We start from the raw sequence: 16461 nt of genomic DNA on the forward strand, positions 1-16461 counted from the left end.
GCATGGTTTTAAACTGAAGCTGGTGAATTTCAAGCTAATGAGGAAGAAAGTGTCTCAGATAAAACTATTAGCTACTTAGGATTCTAAATTTCTACCTGCAGTTAATAAACTGAAGAAAATTCCTTCTCAAATCCTTACTACTATAACCCATAAGAATGTTTTCTCTACATTTCCATCTGTTCTTAAATATACTGCAGGCCTCTCTAACCAATGAGACTAATGACTGTTCACTTTGTTTTACCACAGTTTGTCTAAGAAAAGTGTAATATTTAAAGGTGATATTAAGAAGAATGCCATGAGTAACTTACCACTTTTTCACTCCTGCATTTAGGATAGGAATTTAAAAAACCATGAAGGGATTTTTTTTTTTAAATCATTGACCATAACTTGTTAGAGGGTGATGAACATTTTGAGCAAAAAAAAATTTATAGCTTTCAATACATATAAAAATGTTTCCTTTTTGAGTATGACCAAAACTTTAAAACAGGTAGCAGAAAAAAATTTCTTGTATAAAAGCCAGTTATTTATGTGAAGATGAAATAGGTGAATTTGGTTCCTAGTAAAAATAAATGAAAAATAAAACCTGAGCCTAGATATATCTTCAATAAAACATCAGCTTTCAACAATGAAAATAGTACAAGTACACAAACAGTGAATAAATAAAAAGTAAATTGCTTGTTTCATTGAGCATAATACCCTCCATGTTGTCACAAATGGAAATTTCATTCTTTTTTATGGCAGAGTAGTATTGTTGTGTGTGTGTGTATGAGAGCGATGCTTAGTGAAATAAGTCAGGCAGAAAAAGACAAATACTGCACTTTTCACTTACACGTGGAATCTAAAAAACAAATATAACAAAGCAGAAATACACTCAGGGATACAGAGAATAAGCTAGTGGTTAAAAAGGGAGAGGAGAGGAGAAGAGAAAAAGTAAGTGAAAGGGATTGAGAGGTATTAATACAAGCCAGCAGTTACAAACTAAATGTCACGGAGATGTAATGTATAGCACAAGGCGTATAGTCAATATTTTATAGTAACTTTGCATGGTGTATAATCTATGGAACTACTGAGTCAGTGTGTTACACACCTGAAACTAGATAATACTGTAAGCCAATAAATAAAGGTAGGAAAGAAGGAAGGAAGCCAGCAGCCAGGCCTCGTGGTTATATTACATGTAACCTGTATCATCACAACCTGTTTTATTTTCTATATTGTGTTTGTCACTGTCTGAAATGGTCTTGTCATGCACTTACTCCTGTGCTTCTTTTTTCTTTCTCAACTAGTATGGAAATTCCCTGGTGGTAGGGGTCTTGATCCTTTTTCACACTAGTCTGTCTCTGTTCCTGACACAGAACAGGCTGCGTGAATGAATAGATGAATCTTGAGATGAACACTTGATCCTCGTTAGCAAAGAAAGCATCTCAAAGAATATGGATGAAATGTTCACTGTTGGGACCAAAGGTGTAGTAGCTTAAGGGGAAGTCAGAACCCCAGAGAATTCTGAAAGCATGGTAGGATTTCTCATTTTTGCTCCTCTGACCTAAAGGAAAATGAAAGAGGCTGGACTGAAGATAAGGAAAAGAGAACATTTTAATGTAGAAACGAGACAAACCACTTCCCAGTGACATTTATGCCACAGTATTTTATCAAATAATAAGGTGCAGCCCTAAGTCGAGAGATAATTCAGAATTCGAGAGTGTTCCCTTGACAGAGGGTGGTTGGCTCTCCAATGTAGGGTGCTTAAGGAAGTTATGCACAGAGAGAGCAGAAACAAAGCATAGAACTAGCAGTGTTCAGCTTGTCTCTACCTCTTGCAGCCGGCTGAAGGTCTGAACAAAGTGAAGACAGTCAACACTGTACAAATTCAGGTTTCTAGGAGAGAAGGCAATGGCACCCCACTCCAGTACTCTTGCCTGGAAAATCCCATGGACAGAGGAGCCTGGTGGGCTGCAGTCCATGGGGTCACTGAGGGTCGGACACGACTGAGCGACTTCATTTTCACTTTTCACTTTCATGCATTGGAGAAGGAAATGGCAACCCACTCCAGTGTTCTTGCCTGGAGAATCCCAGAGACGGGGGAGCCTGGTGAGCTGCCGTCTATGGGGTTGCACAGAGTCAGACACGACTGAAGTGACTTAGCAGCAGTAGGAGAGAAAACAAAATAAACTGGTGGAGGGAAAGTCAGAGAAGAGTAAGACTCAAGGAGATTGCACTCTATTGTTTCAACTGTAATAAAAGGTTTGCATTTAATAGAAGGCTTGGATAAAACTGTCTCCATCAAGAGTTAATAAGCTAAGAGAGTATTCTGTAGATACAATGACTGGATGTGGATGACTGTCCATTCCCCTCCGATACCAACTCCTGCGCTTTTGTTTTATAAGTTTATTATTTCACTTTTTGCTTGAGTTTTATTTACCTGAAATTTAACACGCACATACACAAACATACACACACTCAGACACAAGATCCAGTTTGTGCTTCCACAGCATTGTTAGTCTTTGGTCCCAATATTTTATTAGATATTCCATTATTTCTCCACTGACTGCACTGCCCCTTCTGTCATTCCAGATGCTTTCTATAAGTAGGTTTGTTTCTAGGCTGTATGTTCTTTCTCATACTCTATTTTAAAAATTGAAGTTTAGTTGATTTTCAGTATAAATTTGTATAAATTTCAGTATAAATTTGTATAAATTTCAGGTGTACAACAGTGTGATTTACAATTTTTAAAGGTTACACTCTATAGTTGTTAAAAATATTGTCCATAATCCCTGTGCTGTACAATATATCTTCGTAGCTTATTTATTTTATACATCACATCGTAGTTTGTACCTCTTAATTTCCTACCCTCTACTCCCTTGCCTCTGCCCTCTTCTCTCTTCCCACTGGTAACCACTAGTTTGTTCTCTGTATCTGTGAGTCTTGTTTCTGTTTTATTTTATTTATTGATTTGTTTATTAGATTCCACACATAAGTGATAACATATATATATATATACACACATACATACACAGTCACTACACGTTGTTTATTCATTCTTTTGTTGTTGGACACGTAGGTTGCGTCCATAAATTGGCTATTGTAAACCGTGCTGCTATGAACATTGGAATGCCTGTATTTTTTCAAATTGGTGTTTTCATTTTCTTTGGCTATATACTCAGGGGTGGAATTACTGGATCATAGGGTAGTTCTATTTTTGCTTTTGTGAGGAACCTCCATACTGTTTTCCATAGTGTCTGCACCAATTTACATTCCCACAAATGGTAGGGACCTAAGAGAAGTAGAAGATATTAAGAAGAGGTGGCAAGAAGACGCAGAAGAACTGTACAAAAAGATCTTCACGACCCAGATAACCACGATGGTGTGATCACTCACCTAGAGCCAGACATCCTGGAATGTGAAGTCAAGTGGGCCTTAGGAAGCATCACTATGAACAAAGCTAGTGGAGGTGATGGAATTCCAGTTGAGCTATTCCAAATCCTGAAAGATGATGCTGTGAAAGTGCTGTACTCAATATGCCAGCAAATTTGGAAAACTCAGCAGTGGCCACAGGACTGGAAAAAGTCAGTTTTCATTCCAATCCCAAAGAAAGGCAATGCCAAAGAATGCTCAAACTACCACACAATTGCACTCATCTCACACACTAGCAAAGTAATGCTCAAAATTCTCCAAGCCAGGCTTCAGCAATACGTGAACCGTGAACTTCCAGATGTTCAAGCTGGTTTTCGAAAAGGCAGAGGAACCAGAGATCAAATTGCCAACATCCACTGGATCATTGAAAAAGCAAGAGAATTTCAGAAAAACATCTATTTCTGCTTTATTGTCTATGCCAAATCCTTTGACTGTGTGGATCACAATAAACTGTGGAAAATTCTGAAAGAGATGGGAATACCAGACCACCTGACCTGCCTCTTGAGAAACCTATATGCAGATCAGGAAGCAACAGTTAGAACTGGACATGGAACAACAGACTGATTCCAAATAGGAAAAGGAGTACTTCAAGGCTGTATATTGTCACCCTGTAACTTATATGCAGAGTACATCACGAGAAATGCTGGACTGGAGGAAGCACAAGCTGGAATCAAGACTGATGGGAGAAATATCAGTATCCTCAGATATGCAGATGACACCACCCTTATGGCAGAAAGTAAAGAAGAACTAAAGAGCCTCTTGATGAAATGAAAAAGGAGAGTGAAAAAGTTGGCTTAAAGCTGAACATTCAGAAAGCTAAGATCATGGCATCTGGTCCCATCAATTCATGGCAAATAGATGGGGTAACAGTGGAAAAAGTGGCTGACTTTATTTTTAGGGGCTCCAAAATCACTGTAGATGGTGACTGCAGCCATGAAATTAAAAGACGCTTACTCCTTGGAAGGAAAGTTATGACCAACCTAGACAGCATATTAAAAAGCAGAGACATTACTTTGCCAACAAATGTCCATCTAGTCAAGGCTAAGGTTTTTCCAATAGTCATGTATGGATGTGAGAGTTGGGCTGTAAAGAAAGCTGAGTGCCTAAGAATTGATGCTTTTGAACTGTGGAGTTGGAGAAGACTCTTGAGAGTTCCTTGGGCTGCAAGGAGATCCAACCAGTCTATCCTAAAGGAGATCAGTCCTGGGTGTTCATTGGAAGGACTGATGTTGAAGCTGAAATTCCAATACTTTGGCCACCTGATGCGAAGAGCTGACTCATTTGAAAAGACCCTGATGTTGGGAAAGATTGAGGGCAGGAGGAGAAGGGGACGACAGAGGATGAGATGGCTGGATGGCATCACCGACTCGATGGACATGGGTTTGGGCGGACCTCGGCAGATGGTGATGGACAGGGAGGCCTGGTGTGCTGCGGTTCATGGGGTCGCAAAGAGTCGGACACGACTGAGTCACTGAACTGAACTGAACTGACATGGTGTTGATTACAGTTTGCTTGAATACCTGGTAGGATAAGTACACCCCTTTCATCATCTCTTCTTCCTTCTTCTTCTTCTTTTTTTTTTTTTTTTTTACAAAATTGATTTGTTCATTACTTTTTGAAAAATTATGTAAAAAATGTTTGAATTACATTGCAATTATAGGTTAATTCAGGGAGAATTGCCATCTTTTACCCTATTGAATCTTTCTATTAATGAACATAGCAGTACTTTACATGTAAGTCTTTTGCCTTCAGTAAAGTTTTTATCATATTCTCCACAGTGATTTTGTCTATATCCTAAAAAGTAAACAAGAAAAACATAAGCAACTCAGTGAAAAATGGCAGAGACTATGAATAGGCAATTCATATAAGCTAAAATCTTGTTGCCTGTAGACATATGAGAAAACACTACTGCTAACAAGGGCAATGCAAATTAAATCAGAATACCATTTCATACTAATTGGCAACCATTAAACAGTGCAATGGTATCAAGTGTTGGAAATGATGTTGAACTTTTAAACTCTACTGATGGACATATAAATTGATATAACACTGATGAGTATAATATGGTTGAAAATGTTCATATGCTATTACTACTAATTCAGTTTCTCTCTATAAAGAAACTCCTGCATGATTTAAAAGATATGTGTTATTATAAAATGCTAAAACAACTTTAGTGTCTTTAGCAGAGAGATGGCTAAACTGTAATTAAACTGTTTAATTACACAATATAAATCTGTTCAGCTGTTGAAATGGAAAAAAAAAAAAATCAGCTCTCTGCTCAGAAACAGAAAATGGCTGACAAAGGAGGTTGCAAAAGTGAGTACCGCTTATATGGTTTTTAGGAAAACAAAATAAAAGTGTTTATGTTGTTTATGGATACGTATGTGAGTAATGGGCTTTCCAGGCAGCTCAGTGGTAAAGAATTCACCTGCCAATGCAGGAGACAAGGGCTCGATCGCTGATCCAGGAAGATCCCCTAGAAAAGGAAATGGCAACCCACTCCAGTATTCTTGCCTGGGAAATCCCATGGATAGAGGAGCCTGGTGGGTTGCAGTCCATGGGGTTGCAAAGAGTCAGACATGACTGAGCACGTGCTCGCACACACACACGCGCGAATAATAAAAGAACAAAAATTTACAAAGGAATGACAAAAGTCAACTTTAGAATAGTTACTTCTGAGGTGAAAGAAAAGGAGGGAAGAAAGGAGAAAAGGGCTGGCTTTTTTTCTGTAAAATTTTTTCTTAGAAAAAAGAAAATCAAAGCAAATATAGCAAAGATTAGTATCTGTCAAATATGGATAGAGGTATATAGAATCACTGCAGGTGGTGACTGCAGCCATGAAATTAAAAGACACTTACTCCTTGGAAGGAAAGTTATGACCAACCTAGATAGCATACTCAAAAGCAGAGACATTACTTTGCCAACAAAGGTCCGTCTAGTCAAGGCTATGGTTTTTCCTGTGGTCATGTATGGATGTGAGAGTTGGACTGTGAAGAAGGCTGAGTGCCGAAGAATTGATGCTTTTGAACTGTGGTGTTGGAGAAGACTCTTGAGAGTCCCTTGGACTGCAAGGAGATCCAACCAGTCCATTCTGAAGGAGATCAGCCCTGGGATTTCTTTGGAAGGAATGATGCTAAAGCTGAAACTCCAGTACTTTGGCCACCTCATGCAAAGAGTTGACTCATTGGAAAAGACTCTGATGCTGGGAGGGATTGGGGGTAGGAGGAGAAGGGACGACAGAGGATGAGATGGCTGGATGGCATCACTGACTCGATGGACGTGAGTCTGAGTGAACTCCGGGAGTTGGTGATGGACAGGGAGGCCTGGTGTGCTGCGATTCATGGGGTCGCAAAGAGTCGGACATGACTGAGCAACTGATCTGATCTGATCTGATTATATTTTCTGAGATTGTATTTTTAAGTTCTTTCATAATTTTTTTTTAAAAAGCTTAGATTTAGCACTGATGTAAAAATAGATATTTAGATGTAGTAACACAGTAGATTTCTAACCTAACTCCATTTTACATATATAAACATAAAATACTTTTGAATTGTAAATAAACATGGAAATTTCCAGGAATAGAGCTATGCAGCTAATCAAGGCAAAACTAAACCAAGATTTCTTTTCTCATTTGAAACACCATTCATTATGGCAATGACATGTGTGGTATTTGAGTTATGGTACAAACCCCTGTGTCAATTCAACGATATAGTTGCTGGGAGTCTACATATGGATTCAAACAAATAACCATTTCATGAGTTCATCTAGGATAGTCAATAACTTATTAAAATGTATACTACATCATTGTAATTTATATTATTTTTAACAATCATAACTATATAGTTATGATTATCAGAAACTACTTTTATTTTGCCTTTACCTGTTAGCTAGGTACTAGATTTATTTTTAAAAGATTACATATGAAAGTGGATAATGTATATTATTTATGAATTTCATTGTGGAATAGAAAAGGCATGTCTCAGAGGGTTGTGAAGCACTGGTCTGGCCTCAAATTCCATCTCCCCACTTACACACAAAAGTTTGTAAAAAAAAAAATCGGCAAGAAATCAAGTCCATCAGGACAAGGAGGGAGGCAGGCGCCAGCTTAGGGATGGAGTCAAGATGTGGCTTCGTTGAGTCTGGGAAGATCAAGCAGTGACAGTTTCTGCAGTAACCAGGCCTGCCCCGACTCCCACGTGGTTTCGGAGGTGGTAGAACTTGGCGGGGAAGGTGGGTTCTTTGGAAAGCGCGCTTCTGAGGGCCAACTCATGGCCTGTAGGAAGTAGCAGAGCCCAGCAGAGGGAGCCATACGATGATGGATCACAGGTGATCAGCCCAGCAACAAGTGGGTGCTTGGAGGTAGTTTAATTTTACTTGGAAAAAAGGAAATGTGAGGTCTCATAACTAGGATTCATGTAATTGATTCTGTCTGTTGAAGGGTCAGGAAAGGAGACTATCATACAGTATGGGAGAACAGAAAACATTTAATTTTGACCGACACTGTGTTCCTCCTGTGGGACTGTGTCCCTGCTGTCCTGGCTTCAGGGGTATCAGAGTGCCATTCCGGTGGCCAGTGTCCTCTCTGTGGCACTCTTACCCTATGTCCACTCTGCATCTTATTCTCAGTGCACACAAATCTGTTCTTTGCCTACCGATGAAATCTAAAAAGTCCTGGTTCTTTATAAAGCAATGCAAATTAAAAATTGTCTCTGTCTCATTTGCTACCATTTCAGACTAGTTCTGGAGTCTATCTTGCATAAATTAGAAAGTTCATGAAGGTCTTTCTTTCATTAGAAGTTACTTTACCCCAGAAATAACTTACTGTTCTTCCCTAAAATGAAAATTGCTACAAATTTTGTGGGGCTATAGTTTACAGAAATATAAAGAAAACTTTTCAAGAAACAGACTGTGTTCCCACATGAAAAGACTCTATATTGTAAGAATGTCAATTCTTCCTAAGTTGGTAGGCACACCACAATAATTTCCATGTGAATTAAATGTTAAATGTTTTAAAATATATACAAATTAAATTGCAATTAATCTGGCTAATGTTGAAACCTCTGAGAGGAGTAGGGCATTCTAATACCAAAACCAAAAACAAACGCACAAAAAAAATACAACGGGATTTTTTGATACCATTTTTTACTTCCAAAATTGCAAAAGAATTTTAATTACGTAACTACATACTAGATGAGTAAAACAGCATTCATGCATCAATGAGAGATCGTTCAGTTCAGATCAGTCACTCAGTCAGGTGACCCCATGGGCTGCAGCACGCCAGGCTTCCCTGTCTATCACCAATTCCCGGAGCTTACTCAAGTTCATGTCGATCAAGTCTCCCTTTAAATAGCTCAGATGTTTCAGCTTAATGATTCCATTTTGGGGGAGTTTATGCTAAGGAAATAATCTTAAAATTTACACATAAATTTATCAATTGTAGCATTAGTCATAAGATCAAAACTTTGGAAAAAGCCTTTACATCTAACAGTAGGGTAAACTGACTCTGTGGAATATTATGTCATTATTTTAAAATGATATTTTATATGATAACATAATACGGAAATGCTTTATAATAGTAAATAAAAAGCAATGTTTGTTTAAAAATATTGAAATATATCTAAACTAATTGTTAATTAGGGAAACATAACATTCAAACACAATGAGGTATCACTATGCACTCCCATACTGGCTAAAATTAAATAGATTGAAAACCCCAAATGTTGATGAGAACCCTCACACATGGCTTATGGGAGTGCAGACTGGTACAGTTCAGTTCAGTTCAGTCGCTCAGTCGTGTCCGACTCTTTGCGACCCCATGAATCGCAGCACGCCAGGCCTCCTTGTCCATCACCAACTCCCGGAGTTCACCCAGACTCACGTCCATCGAGTCAATACCTATTTAAAAACATCTAATGACATCGGAGGGGATGCCCCGGAGGAGGGCATGGCAACCCACTCTAACATTCTTGCCTGGAGAATCCATGGACAGAGAAGCCTAGCGGGTTACAGATCAGACAGGACTGAGCAACTGCGCACACACAGACACAATACACGTTACATATTATGTTATGTCGTGGGCTTCCCAGGTGGGGCCGCGGTAAAGAGTCTGCCTGCCAGTGCTGGAGACGCAAGGACATGGGTTTGATCCCTGGGTCAGGAAGATCCCCTGGAGAAGGGAATGGCAACCCATTCCAGTATTCTTGCCTGGAAAGTCCCATGGACGGAGGAGCCTGGTGGGCTACAGTCCATGAGCCACGAAGAGTCACAAAGAGGCAGACAGGACTGACTGAGCGACTGGGCGTACACACAAACACACACACAGTGTTTGTGTGTATAATACGTAATATTATATATTATGGGTGGACTTGTATCCCCTGTTTGCCCCCTAAAAAGAAGATATGCTGAAGTCCTAATGTCTGGCAGGTCAGCATGTGACCTTGTTTGGATACGGGGTCGTTGCAGATGTAATTCATTAAGACGAGTGGAGCAGCATGGGCCCTTGTTGCAGTACGTCTGATGTCTCTGTAAGAAGACTGGTGTCTCGGTAAGAAGACTGGTGTGTCTGTAAGAAGGCTGGTGTGTCTGTAAGAAGGCTGGTGTCTCTGTAAGAAGGCAGCCTTGTGAAGACACAGACAGGACCACGTGAACATGGCGGTGGCCCCGGGAGGATACATCCACAAGCCAAGGCACACCAAGGATTGCTGCCATCACCAGAAGCTCAGAGTGGGGCACGAGAGAGAGTCCCCCTTTAAACTCTCTCAGAAATAGCCACCTTTATCAACACTTCAATTTCACTTCTGATCTCTAGACTCATGAACAAATTTCTGTTGTTTGTAGCCACCCAATTTGTGGCATTTGATGTGGCAGCTCTAGGAAGCCAATACACATTTTCACATTAAAGATGTGTATTTTTTTTAACATTCCCAAGAATTTATGTTTATGGTCTCTAATTTCTTGAATAAATCACAAAATTTAAAGTAGAAGTAGTCAAATCATTCTACTTTCTATGTAGCTCGTGGAAAAGTTCACTCAAAGACACAATTCAAATATAAAATAAGGCTCTCCTATTCAGGAAAACAAACCATTCAGCATATCTAGTTGTAGCAAGAGGTCAAGGATCCATTGTAAATGTCCAAATACATTAAAAAAAATAAAGGATGTGGTTTGTTCCAAGTTGGCCTGTAAATTTCACCCTGACCCTCTGATCCCTTTCTTACTGGAAATTCTCCTGTGTCTGAAGTGACCCCGCACTGGCTTCTGGGAAGACATTCATTTCATTTCACTCCAGAGCACAGAAGGGCTAACCTGAAGGGAGATCTGACCCAGAGCTGCTCCAGGGTGGAATCCTGATGAACACGAATGACAGATCTTCATGAGGGACTATCTTTGCTTATAATTCTGCTGTCTGAAGTTAGGAGCAGAGACAGTCTCAGAGTTTACAGAACAATGTGCTCTCAGAAACCTCACTAGGGGGTGGATTTTGTATTAGACAGCCAGCAAGCTGGTAGGAGTATCCCCTTTCTTAAATGTGTTCCATATGATCAGAGGATGCCGTGAAAAATGGCATAAAGGAGCAACACATGGAGAACAGATTTTTAAAATTAACAAAATGCAACATGATTTCTCCATTACTTTCAAATTTTCAAATATCCAAAGACAGCAAAGCAAACAAAAAAAAATTTAAAGAAAAATAATGAGGTAGAATGGCACAGTGGTGAGAGATTATGAAGCTAGGCTGTCTGCTGTCAAACTTCTGTTCTAGTGCTTCTTAGCCTGGTATAGTTATTAGCCTAAGTACAAATTTCTTCATCTGTAAAATTGGGATAAAAATGCACCTCCTGCAAAGAGTTTCTAGGAAGATTCCATGAGGAATATGAAAAGCATTTAGCTCAGAATTTTGTACATGGCAAGTGCTTAATAAATATAAGTTGCTACCTTAATAATAATAATGATAAAAGTCTTCCCAGATTTATCCTTGAAGTAACTATAAACATTTCCAGTAAAACTGATTATAGAGTAGACCCTCTGGGGTCATTTAGCTTCCCCAATTAAACTAGGATGAGAGGAAAATTTCAGTTTCTCAGATTGATCATTCTAGTACTTAACTTTCCTATCAGAAAAAATAAAATTTACTCATTTTCTTTGTCTGTTAAATAAGTGGTTGGATTAAGTAATTTCTAAGGAGATTTCCAAGCACTCATAATTTGCATTTCTAAATAGCCATTGTCGACAATAAATTGCACATATTACATACAATCTTTAATTGTTTGCGTTTTTTTTTGATGAGTGTTTTATTTTCCCAGCTTCTATTATTTTCCTTTCAAAATGTGACCTTTACTCTAGTTTGGTCATCAGAGTATTTATTTTTGCTCCAGGTGTGTTCCAAAGGAGCCTCATAGAATTCAGCGGCTTGATACTGTCAGTGTCCAGTCAGAAGACTGAATTTCTATACCACTAAAGTTCCCTTGTACCAAGTTTTTAGGTTTAGCTGCTTGGGAAGAAAAAAAAATGACATGATATTTAAGAAATCTCATCAAGAAATTGATGACTTTTGAAGCCACACATATAACATATAAGCCTCAAAGATAGTGATATAACCTTTATTTATTTTTTTAATACTTGCTATTTTATTGATAAAAGCTATTTGGTTATCAGAATCACTTTGTATTTCCCAATCCACCTAGGAGTAGGAACTAGAACTGAACTAACAATGCTGCGTTGCACAGTCCCAATCTTCCTTCTCAGGCCCACTCTCCCATCACCCCATATATTTACTGCTTGCCCAGAAGGTGGCACTGTCCTTTCAAAGCAGTGGCTCCCATGGGGTCCAGAAATGGAAATTGGAAAAATGGGTAGTCGGAAGTAGCGAGAAAAGGCCTGTTTAATGAGCCTTGTGAGTAACGGTAAAATATGTTTAAATAATTGTCTGCTTCAACCTCGCTTTCTAGGGGCGAATGTGAACATGAAGACCAACAACCAGGATGAGGAGACGCCCTTGCACACGGCTGCCCACTTTGGCCTCCCCGAGCTGGTGGCCTTCTACGTGGAGCACGGGGCCATCGTGGACAGTGTGAACGCCCACATGGAGACCCCTCTGGCCATCGCAACCTACTGGGCCCTCCGCTTCAAAGAGCAGGAGTACAGCCGGGATCATCACCTCATCTGCCGCATGCTGCTGGACTACAAGGCGGAGGTCAACGCCCGGGATGACGATTTTAAATCTCCGCTCCACAAGGCAGCCTGGAACTGCGACCACGTGCTCATGGACATGATGCTGGAGGCCGGCGCGGAAGCCAATCTCATGGACATCAACGGCTGCGCTGCCATCCAGTATGTGCTGAAGGTCACCTCCGTGCGACCCGCCGCCCGGCCTGAGATCTGCTACCAGCTGCTGCTGAACCATGGGGCTGCTCGGATATACCCGCCACAGTTCCATAAGGTGAGGCTGCCACGTGCAGAACTGGGCGGATGGGCAGCAGGGTAATGGGGACTCAGAGGGTGGCTCAGTCTGAAATCTCCAAGTCACTCAAGCCTGTTGGAGGCCTGGCTAACTGCCTCTGACCTTCAATCTGACCTTCCATTTGTGTATCTACCCCTAGCTATCTCAGCCTAGTCCACGTTTGTTTGAAATCTGGGCTGAGAGCAGAGAAAGAGCAAGAATAGCAGGTAATTGTCCATGGCCTGTGTGAACACCAGTGAACTGGTAGTGGCTTCCTGGGGGACTGAATGGGCAAGATCAGAAGGATACTGTGCCTCTGCAGAAGCGGTGAATGGCGCCACACTGCACACGCGGCTCTTCCACAGAATGTCTGCCTATAGATGACAGAGCCTGCTTTGGAACCGGTTTGAATACAGGAAAGGGCGGCTCAGTTTTCTACTTTAATGAAAACTAACATTTATTAAGAACTAATAGTTAATATTTATTATAGATAATAAATTATATTAAGCACACTTGTAAGTCATCTTACATTTCTTAATTTAATCCATTTAATTCTGTAATAATCTGATAAGGTAGATTATATTATTGTTCTATAAAGGAGGAAACTCAGGCACAGAGTAGTTAAGCAATTTGATCTCACACAGTGGCACTGTAGGTATTCAACCTTAGTTCACTTGGTGCTAGTCTTTAATTTTATAATATACTACACAACCTTTATTTTAAATAGTATTTATTGATAATTTCTAATGGGCTGCTGCTGCTGCTAAGTCACTTCAGTCGTGTCAGACTCTGTGTGACCCCACAGACGGCAGCCCACAGGCTCCTCTGTCCATGGGATTTTCCAGGCAAGAGTGCTGGAGTGGGGTACCATTGCCTTCTCCGTCTCATGGGCTAGTAGGGACCAAATATTAACAATATTGGCAAGATTAATACATGGTCACTACTCTCAGTTAGCTTAGGATCTAGCTGGAGAGACAAACACGTAAAGAGGTAACTTTAATATTTCATGGTAAATGACGAAGTAGAGGAGTGAAGGGTTCTATAGCGCATGGGAGAGTTTAGCATTAAGTTGATGATGGTAATTAATCTGGAAACCAAAATGCCTTTCACCTAAAATAAATCGAATGATAATGTACCTAGGACCCCACTCATCTAAAATAATTAACAGGCAGCAGAGGAGTTTTGTGTGCTCACGAATGCAGGGTCGCAGAAAGCTAGCAGACAGAAGTTTTACCAAATTCACAGCCGGCTTCTACCTCCTACCTCGGTAAAATGTCTGAAGTCCTGCAGTGTGAAGGTTAGTTGGAAGAAAAGTTCCCCTAAGGAATTTAGGGGAGGTGCACTCAGCACATTCCATGCAGACAACCCACAGACATCCCAGCGCAGATGTGATGAGTTTGATGATTCCTGAGCTCTCAGGAAGGAATTTTCTTTTGGTTGTCGGTGTTTCAATGGAGGACTTTTTTTTTTTCTTTAAAATTGTATGTAATTCTCATAATGTCCTGGAACTCTATCAAACTTTTATAGAGAATTCCAAGAGGTTGTGGCTCAGCTGGTAAAACAATCTGCCTGCAATGCGGGAGACCTGGGTTCAATCCCTGGGTTGGGAAGATCCCCTGGAGAAGGGAAAAGCTACCCACTCCCATATTCTGGCCTGGAGAATCCCATAGACTGTACAGCCCATGGGGGTCATAAAGAGTTGAACACGACTGAGTGACTTTGACTTTCACCTTCCAGAAGATTATAGTGATTAGAAATAAGATAATAAATAATGTTACAATAATATCTTTTGTTGAGTTCTAGATAGGCTTTATACAGATTATTCAGTTTTATTATTATAATAACCTCTGAGGTAGGCGTTGATATTATCCTCATTTAAAAGGTGATGTAATTCAGATACTTTTCTAAAGTCACACAGAGTAAGTGGTCAAGCTCATTAATTTTTTACTGAACTGTGTATTTCCTTTTAAATAATTATTTTTTATTGGAGTATAGTTGGTTTATCGGAGGAGACAATGGCACCCCACTCCAGTACTCGTGCCTGGAAAATCCCATGGATGGAGGAGCCTGGTAGGCTGCAGTCCATGGGGTCGCTGAGGGTCAGACATGACTGAGCGACTTCCCTTTCACTTTTCACTTTCATGCATTGGAGAAGGAAATGGCAACCCACTCCAGTGTTCTTGCCTGGAGAATCCCAGGGACAGGGGAGCCTGGTGGGCTGCCGTCTATGGGGTCGCACAGAGTCGGACACGACTGAAGCGGCTTAGCAGCAGGTAGCAGTTGGTTTATAGTGTGTTAGTTTCTGCTGTATAGCAGAGTGAATCAGATACATTCATTTATTTAACAAGATTCACTGAGTACCTATTATGTGCCAGGAACTGTTCTAGGAGATGGAGACAGAGCCATGAATCAAACAAGGGCGTTCATGGAAGTTACTTTCTAGTGGGAGGTAGGGAAAAACAAAACAACAAATGAAATAAATACACTCTGATATGTTAGGTGCTATGGAGGTAAGTAAAGCAAGGTAAATAAAGTAAGAGACTGTGGGGTTTCTTTGGTTTATGTACGTGCTGTTTTACAAAGGCTGATTAGAGAAAACGAGAATGTGAGGAAGCAAGTCATGTGGATACCTAGGGGTGGGCAGAGGTGGGAGGGGAGCATTCTAGGCATAAAAAAGCAGGTGCAAAGATTCTGAGGTAAGAGGACTAAACATGTTTGAGGAAGCCAGAGTGCCTGAAGTGGGGTGAGAAAGAGGAAGCGAAGCCGGAGGGGCACATGAGAAGGTGGTTTGCAGACCACTTATGTGGCCTGTAGGCTGTGCCGATGGGCTTCCCAGATGGTGCTAGTGCTAAAGAACCCGCCTGCCGATGCATGAGACGTCAGAGGCCTGGGCTCCGTCGCTGGGTCAGGAAGATGCCCTGGAAGAGGGAGTGGGAACCCACTCCAGTATTCTTGCCTGAAGAATCCAATGGACAGAGGATTCTGGCGGGCTACAGTCCATGGGGTTGTAAAGAGTTGGACATGACTGAAACGACTTAGCATGCATGTACTGGTTGAATATAGCTGGCATTTCCAATAAGATGAGGGCTAAGTTGCCCCTGGACTAGACAACTAGACAACTAGACAACTAGTCTAGTTTTACTGGGGACCTCCACAAGAGTTATTTTGGTGGCACACTGGTGAGAAAAGGTTAATCAAAGTGGATTCAAAGGAAAAAGGGATAAACGGAAGTGAAACCAGTGAAGAATTGGAGGCATTTTCTTAAAATGGAAGCGTAGCTACAAGGGAATGATGGCTGATATGTTTGTTGACTGATGGGAGTGCTCTAGGAAAGGGAGAAAAACTTTTTGCAGGCGATTACTTGAGCACCACCTTGATTTGGAGACAGAAGATGGGGTCTAGGGCCCAAATGGAGGTGTTGTTCGTAGCGCAGACAGTTCATCCATCATCACTTCAGTTCAGTTCAGTTGCTCAGTCGTGTCTGACTCTTTGCAACCCTATGAATTGCAGCACTCCAGGCCTCCCAGTCCTTCACCAACTCCCAGAGCTCACCCAAATTCACGTCCATCGAGTTGGTGATGCCATCCAGCCATCTCATCCTCCGTTGTCCCCTT

At 40.8% G+C, this 16461-nt stretch overlaps 1 protein-coding gene across 1 annotated transcript in view; it reads left to right on the forward strand.

Annotated features, from left to right (window-relative positions):
- Nucleotides 1-16461, forward strand: part of ASB4 (ankyrin repeat and SOCS box containing 4) — an 80692-nt gene that overhangs the window by 43866 nt on the left and 20365 nt on the right. Inside the window, exon 3 of the mRNA XM_061413491.1 lies at nt 12357-12847. Coding sequence (XP_061269475.1) covers nt 12357-12847 — 491 coding nt within the window. The remainder of the gene's footprint in view (nt 1-12356; nt 12848-16461) is intronic.

This window comes from Bos javanicus, chromosome 4, assembly GCF_032452875.1.
Source record: "Bos javanicus breed banteng chromosome 4, ARS-OSU_banteng_1.0, whole genome shotgun sequence".
NCBI lineage: Eukaryota > Metazoa > Chordata > Mammalia > Artiodactyla > Bovidae > Bos > Bos javanicus.